Here is a 7,705-nt window from a genome sequence, read left to right as displayed (position 1 = left end):
AACGCCTGGGCATGCTCCTGATGAGGCTGAGTATTGTGTGTGGCCTCCACGTGCCTGTATGACCTCCCTACAACGCCTGGACATGCTCCTGATGAGGCTCAGTATTGTGTGTGGCCTCCACGTGCCTGTATGACCTCCCTACAACGCCTGGGCATGCTCCTGATGACGCTGAGTATTGTGTGTGGCCTCCACGTGCCTGTATGACCTCCCTACAACGCCTGAGCATGCTCCTGATGAGGCTGAGTATTGTGTGTGGCCTCCACGTGCCTATATGACCTCCCTACAACGCCTGGGCATGCTCCTGATGAGGCTGAGTATTGTGTGTGGCCTCCACGTGCCTGTATGACCTCCCTACAATGCCTGGGCATGCTCCTGATGAGGCTGAGTATTGTGTGTGGCCTCCACGTGCCTATATGACCTCCCTACAACGCCTGGGCATGCTCCTGATGAGGTTGCGGATGGTCTCCTGTGGGATCTCCTCCCAGACCTGGACTAAAGCATCCGCCAACTCCTGGACAGTCTGCGGTGCATGGATGACGTTGGTGGATGGAGCGAGACATGATGTCCCTGATGTGCTCAATCGGATTCCGGTCTGGGGAACGGGCGGCCAGTCCATAGCTTCAATGCCTTCATCTTGCAGGAACTGCTGACACACTCCAGCCACATGAGGTCTGGCATTGTCCTGCATTAGGAGGAACCCAGGGCCAACCGCACCAGCATATGGTCTCACAAGGGGTCTGAGGATCTCATCTCGGTACCTAATGGCAGTCAGGCTACCTCTGGCGAGCACATGGAGGGCTGTGCGGCCCTCCAAAGAAATGCCACCCCACACCATTACTGACCCACTGCCAAACCGGTCATGCTGAAGGATGTTGCAGACAGCAGATCGCTCTCCACGGCGTCTCCAGACTGTGTCACGTCTGTCACATGTGCTCAGTGTGAACCTGCTTTCATCTGGGAAGAGCACAGGGCGCCAGTGACGACTTTGCCAATCCTGGTGTTCTGTGGCAAATGCCAAGCGTCCTGCACGGTGTTGGGCGGTGAGCACAACCCCCATCTGTGGATGTCGGGCCCTCATACCACCCCATGGAGTCGGTTTCTAACCGTTTGTGCAGACACGTGCTCATTTGTGGCCTGCTGGAGGTCATTTTGCAGGGCCCTGGCAGTGCTCCTCCTGTTCCTCCTTACGCAAAGGCAGAGGTAGCGATCCTGCTGCTGGGTTGTTGCCCTCCTACGGCCCCCTCCACGTCTCCTGGTGTACTGACCTGTCTCCTGGTAGCGCCACCAGCCTCTGGACACTACGCTGACAGACACAGCAAACCTTCTTGTCACATCTCGTATTGATGTGCCATCCTGGATGAGCTGCACTACCTGAGCAACTTCTGTGGGTTGTAGAGTCAGTCTCATGCTACCACGAGTGTGAAAGCACAACCAACATTCAAAAGTGACCAGAACATCAGCCAGAAAGCATTGGTACTGAGATGTGGTCTGTGGTCCCCACCTGCAGAACCACTCCTTTATTGAGGGGGTCTTGATAATTGGCAATAATTTCCATCTATTGTCTATTCCATTTGCACAACAGCAGGTGAGATTGATTGTCAATCAGTGTTGCTTCCTAAGTGGACAGTTTGATTCCACAGAAGTTTCATTTACTTGGAGTTATATTCTGTTGTTTAAGTGTTCCCTTTATTTTTTTGAGCAGTGTAGATGTTAAGCACCCAAAAGACCAGAGGTTTCAGAACTTACGGAGGAATACCCCTGATCAACCGAGACAAGTTCCTCCAAAAACCCAACCATCTCAGCAGCTTCCATACCTAACCCATTTCCAGCGTTGTGTCCACCATGAAGCGCAGACCACGGCGAGCGGAGGCTCAAGCTGCCATTTCATACATATCCTCTCCAATCCAATCGTCAGTGGCAAACAAACACTACCACGGCCTTTTATGTTCCCAATCCTGTGCAGGCGCCTACAGGGGGAATTCACACCGGTCATAAAATTAAAAAAAATTTTATTGCAAAAAAATTGCTAGGATTAAATGGTGACAACTATGGAAGCCAAGAATTTTTTTTTAAAATTTGGTAGCTGCTGCCCTTCCTTCCTCCCTTTTTGCATCCTTGTCAGGGTGCGTGCATATGGTCAGTATACGCTGCAGATTGGACGCATGCGGATTCACTTGCGTGCAGCGCTTTGGACACAGCACAAGTATGGGGGTAGGGGTGGGTGGGTGGGTGGGTGGGAGGTCACATCACTGTCACCGCAAGTCCCAGAGGCTGATCTTCAGCACGCAAGTACGGTGGACGAGCCAACACTCTCCTGAGCATCATCTCGCTTAAGGGGGTACACTAGTTTAAAAAAATGTTGCACAATCACATTGTGGGCACAGTAACACATGGTGCATACCAGCCCTGATGTGTCAGGCTTTGTAGCCAACTTGCCCAGGTGCAGCTGAGGAACCATCCAGTGCCACATCTGATACCACGTTCAGATTGTCCATGGAGGATGTGCATAACCTACGCCTGTCCTTGATGAGTCACTAGTAAACACCTGCTTCAGGATGGGCTAGAAGAGGACGTTCATGGGAATGAGGGCAGTTTGCCTTCACCACATGGCCAGGTGGTGGTGCCACCATTCAAGGCTTTTCTGTGGCTGCAGAGTCTGCACAGTGCAATATATTGCTCCTCTGGCACCATTGAAGAGAACACAGATAACCGAGATGCCTACACGTAGGGCTCACCATCTCGACCACCGCAGCTGGCAATCTCCTCCACCAACAGCAGTCATGGGATCATTTGCTCCTGTGCTGATGCAAGATTTGCCCTGATTCGGAGTGCCCCTACCAGCACAGCATGGCTTCCATCTCTACCACGTACAATGGCTGACTGTCCACTTCATCCATCAACGGGAAGTTGTGAAATATAGCTTTCTCAGCCCCCCGGAGTGCTGTGAGTTAGGGGGCCAAGGGGTAGAACAGATACAGGTGTCTAAGTCTGCAATGCAAAAGAATAACTGCTACTGTGGCGGACTGTGCAGAATACCGTCTCACGCTGACAATGTCGCTGTCAGAGGTAACATCATCCTGCTGCGACTGGGGCGCCCTCTGGTTTCTGCCTAGGAATGCACTTGCCGGAGGCAAAGGATGGCGACCTGTTTGGTAATACTGGAGCAGATGCCAGTGTTGGTGGTGTTGCCACTTGCGTCTCCCACATACTTATCGGCAGATTTTAATTCTTTTACACTACTCTGCCGTCCACTGCCTTTTCTTATATATCTTGAAGTTTATACTACATTAAGAAAACAAGTGACAAAAGCTAAAAACAATAGTCCCCTTCCCCAAGAGGATAGAGGGGGAAATGCTAGTTACACACTGGCACCAGTATCGGTACATGTAGCCCGATGAGAGCAGGTGTGCAAAAAATATATATGTTTGTGACTCTCACAATTTGAGAGGCAATTTTTTTCTTACAGCAATGTTAGTGACTTTCTTGCAGAAAAGTGCGGAAAAAAAAAAAAAAAGCGTACTGTGAGCATTGGTCCCTGCCGGCTGTCTCTATAGTCAGTACCTCCGTGCTGCTCGCGTTTCCTCACGCACCATCAGTGGTTTATCTCCCGACCTCTACTGCTAGGGTCCGAGCCGTGACATCTTCCCACTACCCAACTTCCACCCAAAACGGCTGCTGCATTCCCTGCCTCAGCTTCTATACAGGCTACGGTAGATCCTCCTGATTGGCTGCAAGGCATTATGGGTAAGAACACCTGGTCATGTGACCTGTGGTGGACACCATCTTTTGCAGTGTGTAAATAGTGGCAGAGCATTTAGAAGTTTGCAAAGCAAAAATTGTTTGAATTCACCAGATCGAGAGAATTCCGCAAATTCGGATACAGGTTCAAATAGATTCAGTCATCTCTACAGGCATCCCAGTCTAGAGAGACCAACCCCCCCCCCCCCCACCGCCTTGTTCCATGGTTCAGTCCGGCTCTGGGGGCAGGGGGACAAGACACAAGGCTGCACATTGTTTAACTTTCTCATTGTTTGATACGGTGACACGTAGATGACACCAGCTCCCCGGTGATGGCGGAAATCTCACAGAACCCCAACTGGAACATTGACATCCTGAACCTGACACCAGGCAAAACTACACCGCCAGAAGACGGCATCACTACACCGCCAGAAGATGGCATCACTGAGCCAGATGACATCACGGCGCCCGCACCACGTGACATCACTGAGCCGGATGACATCACGGCGCCCGCACCATGTGACGATCAGATGACTGAAATGGTACTGGATCTGGAGGATGAATACGGCGTTCCAGGAGGACCCGGGGGCCATTAGTCTGGACTGAGGGCCGTTGCCGACATCCCCCCTTTCTGTTACTCGTTCTATTCAGCTTAGTTTTCTACATCCACATAATAAAATCCTACAGTTGCACCTGTGGTGTAAAGTCCCAGATCCTGTAAGAGTGGGCAAGCTGATGGACGCCCATAGTGTCAGAGATGTGTAGTCACTAGTATAAGGGCAGGATTATAGCAGTCACTGCCCCCTTGTCCCATCATGAGTCACGCAGGTAGCTGGGGCGATGGCGGCTCCGCAGCGGCAGCATACAGTCTCACGAAAGAGAAAAGATCTGTCAACAGCAGCTGAACGCAAGAGAATGCAGCAATCACTCAGGACTGAGCGCAGTGGTCACGTCCCCTCCCCCTCCCGGCAGCTCGTACTCCGCTTATCAAGTGACTCAGCAGAGGGTGGTGCTGCCTGTTAGATCGGTGCAGAGTCATGGTGATCAGAAGCAGCAGGAAATTCCCAACCTGCTCTGACCTTAACCCTCTCAGCTCCAGTCTCATCAGACCCTGTGCGCCTGTCAGGGGCCCTGCTCGCCCTCACGTGGCCCCTGCATGGCGAGGATAAGCAGCATGAGGCCCTGATGAGTGATATGACAGGACGATGTTCCCCTCACCCCGTACACACCCACAGCAATGTGCAGCCACCACAGCCATCTGCAGGACGGAGGGTGATGGTGACAAGAGAAGGTCACCTATATCCGAGACCCTACACGCCCCACCACAGCAAGAGATATGAAAGTGTTAACTCCATGAAAAGTAGCAGAACTGTAAATGCAGCTCTGGAGGCAACTAGAGAGCAAGGTCACATCAGATCGCAGCTGTGCCAAATACCAGGCCGGCAATAGAGGGACGAGGAACAAATTCAGTCGTCACAATGGAGACGTGTTGAGAATTCTTTTTATTGGGGCACATTTCCCGTCCGTATCCTCCGCAGCCATCTGCCTCCCCACCGGCCATCCCCAGGTCCATCAGCTCCAACTCTGCAGGGATTTAGAGAAGAAGCGTCATACATGACAGTACGATGACGGCGGCAGCAACCGCTGAAGAATCAGAGCAAAAGAAAGCGCAGGATCGGCGGTGGTCACGTTACATCTTCTCGTCCCGGTGAACGTCCTTCAGCAGCCTCTCAATGTCGTCGCGGACGTTGGCGGTCTCATAGCGGCGACCATATCTCTTATACGGGACCCCATCCGCTCCGATCAGGAACTTCTCGAAGTTCCAGGAGACGTCGTTTCTGCGCACCGGCGACCAGATGATACTACGGGGGTCCCCCATGAGAGACACCGGGTCATCACTGGGGTAGGGCAGCTGCGTCTTCAGGAAGGTGAAGAGGGGCAGCTCCTTCTCTCCATTCACATCGCACTTCTCAAACAGTGCAAAGTTCGGCTCAAAACCTCCCCCCGGGCGCACAAAGCGCAGAGAGCGCAGGATCTCCTGGTTACTGGTATTCTCCTGCGGGGAAGAAAGGACACGAGGTGGTGAGCGGAGACCCCCGACCGGAGCAGTGATCAGCAGTCGACCCCCACACTATACATACGAGACCCCCACACTATACATTCGCAACCCCTATACTATATTGTATATGACCCCCACACTGTACATTACACCCTATAACTCCACGCTCTGCAGGCTGTCTGGGCAGGAGGAAGGGGTGTGTGTGTGTGTGTGTGTGTGTGTGTGTGTGTGTGGGGGGGGGGTCTCGGCAGGAGGAAGGGGTGGGGGGGGGGGTCTGGGCAGGAGGAAGGGGTGTGTGGGGGGGTCTGGGCAGGAGGAAGGGGTGGGGGGGGGGTCTGGGCAGGAGGAAGGGGTGGGGGGGGGTCTGGGCAGGAGGAAGGGGTGGGGGGGGGGTCTGGGCAGGAGGAAGGGGTGGGGGGGGGGTCTGGGCAGGAGGAAGGGGTGGGGGGGGGGGTCTGGGCAGGAGGAAGGGGTGGGGGGGGGGGTCTGGGCAGGAGGAAGGGGTGGGGGGGGGGTCTGGGCAGGAGGAAGGGGTGGGGGGGGGTCTGGGCAGGAGGGGGGGGGGGGTCTGGGCAGGAGAGGGGGGGGGGTCTGGCCAGGGGACGCAGTCCTCGTTGTCTTCTCACCTGATGTCCGAACTGGTTGCAGGGAAAGCCCAGGACCTGCAGCCCGCGGGCGCCGTACTCTGACTGCAGCCCGTTCATCTGCGTGTAGTCCCGGACAGTCGTCCCTCAGAGAGACGCCACATTCTCGATGAGCAGCACCTGCCCCCGGTACCGGGAGAAGCACACCAGCTCCCCGGACAGGAGCCGCGCAGAGAACTCATACACAGTGCGAAGAGACATGGCGAAGGAGTGTGCGAGAAGGCGGGAGAGCCGCCACTTATACAGACGGACACATCCACTATCACTGATCCTCCAATCACATCACAGCGCTGTGTAATGGGGTGGAGTTCGACACAATCATCAACCAATAACAGCGGAGGAACTGTTCATGTAAAGTGGGAGGAGTCAGACGCACCCACTGACCGGCAGCTCAGTCAGCGCCTCACAGTGAGGGCGCGGGGCTGCTCAGGAGCTCGGCTTGCTGTCAGTGAATGAAGCCCAGGCCTGCGCTGATAGTGAGGGGGCGCCGTCTGTCTGGGTCACACACAGGAGCCCCGGTGGACGGCGCTGGTCACTGCTGTACCGTGAGCCGCTCCCAGGATGCCAGAGACAGCTGCACCGGCTCCTTATACGCCGGGAGCGGAGTTCTCAGCGGGAGAACGTTCTGCGAGGACCGCGCCCTGCCGACATTGCATCAGGTCCTTAGTTATAGGAGGAGGCGACAACTAGAAGCCAGAACCAGGAAAGCTCCTGGGAGACGCCACGGACACCGTCCCCACAGACCCCGTCTAGACGCACGCCGGCCCCACAGACACCGTCCCCACAGGCGCCGTCCCCACGAGCGCCTTCCCCACAGACGCCGTCTAGACCAGGGGTCTCAAACTCGGCTGGGTATATGGGCCGCACATGGAAAAAATTTGAATTTGGGGGGCCGCATTCTTTGTTCAATGTGACATTTTTAGTGATACCATTTTTTTTTGTATACACCTTTTGAACATTTTTGCGTGTTTATTTTTTTATGGCTTGGGTCGTTATGGATGTGGCGATAATAAACGTGCACTTTTTTGTGTTTACTTTAGTTTACATATAAAACAGCATTTTTAGTGCCCAATATTTTTTCATGCTTTATTTTTATTTTTTTGATTTTTACAATTTTGTTTCCCCCAATTGGCCACATACAGTAATATTGTCTTACAATTGGCATCATATAGTAATAATGGAAAACATCTTGTAGTAATGTGCCCCATCCAGGTCTCCATCCTGTGGCTATTTGCCCCATCCAGGTCTCCATCTTGAGGCTCTG

At 53.8% G+C, this 7,705-nt stretch overlaps 1 protein-coding gene across 1 annotated transcript; it reads right to left on the bottom strand.

Moving 5' to 3' along the window:
- Nucleotides 1–5,222: 5,222 nt before the first annotated feature.
- Nucleotides 5,223–6,680, bottom strand: GPX1 (glutathione peroxidase 1). Its single transcript, XM_073642811.1, has 2 exons — nt 6,424–6,680; nt 5,223–5,794 (listed from the first exon to the last, which is right to left on the bottom strand). Exons 1-2 carry the CDS (start codon nt 6,640–6,642, stop codon nt 5,429–5,431), a joined length of 585 nt encoding a protein of 194 aa, XP_073498912.1. The 5' UTR covers nt 6,643–6,680; the 3' UTR covers nt 5,223–5,428.
- Between the last annotated feature and the right edge of the window lie 1,025 nt (nt 6,681–7,705).

The sequence above is a fragment of the Phyllobates terribilis genome, unplaced genomic scaffold, assembly GCF_046119375.1.
Source record: "Phyllobates terribilis strain yellow unplaced genomic scaffold, ASM4611937v1 Scaffold_8__6_contigs__length_399053987, whole genome shotgun sequence".
Classification (NCBI taxonomy): Eukaryota; Metazoa; Chordata; class Amphibia; order Anura; family Dendrobatidae; genus Phyllobates; species Phyllobates terribilis.
The sequence above is the reverse complement of the archived record's forward strand: the minus strand, read 5'-3'. Positions and strand labels throughout refer to the sequence as shown.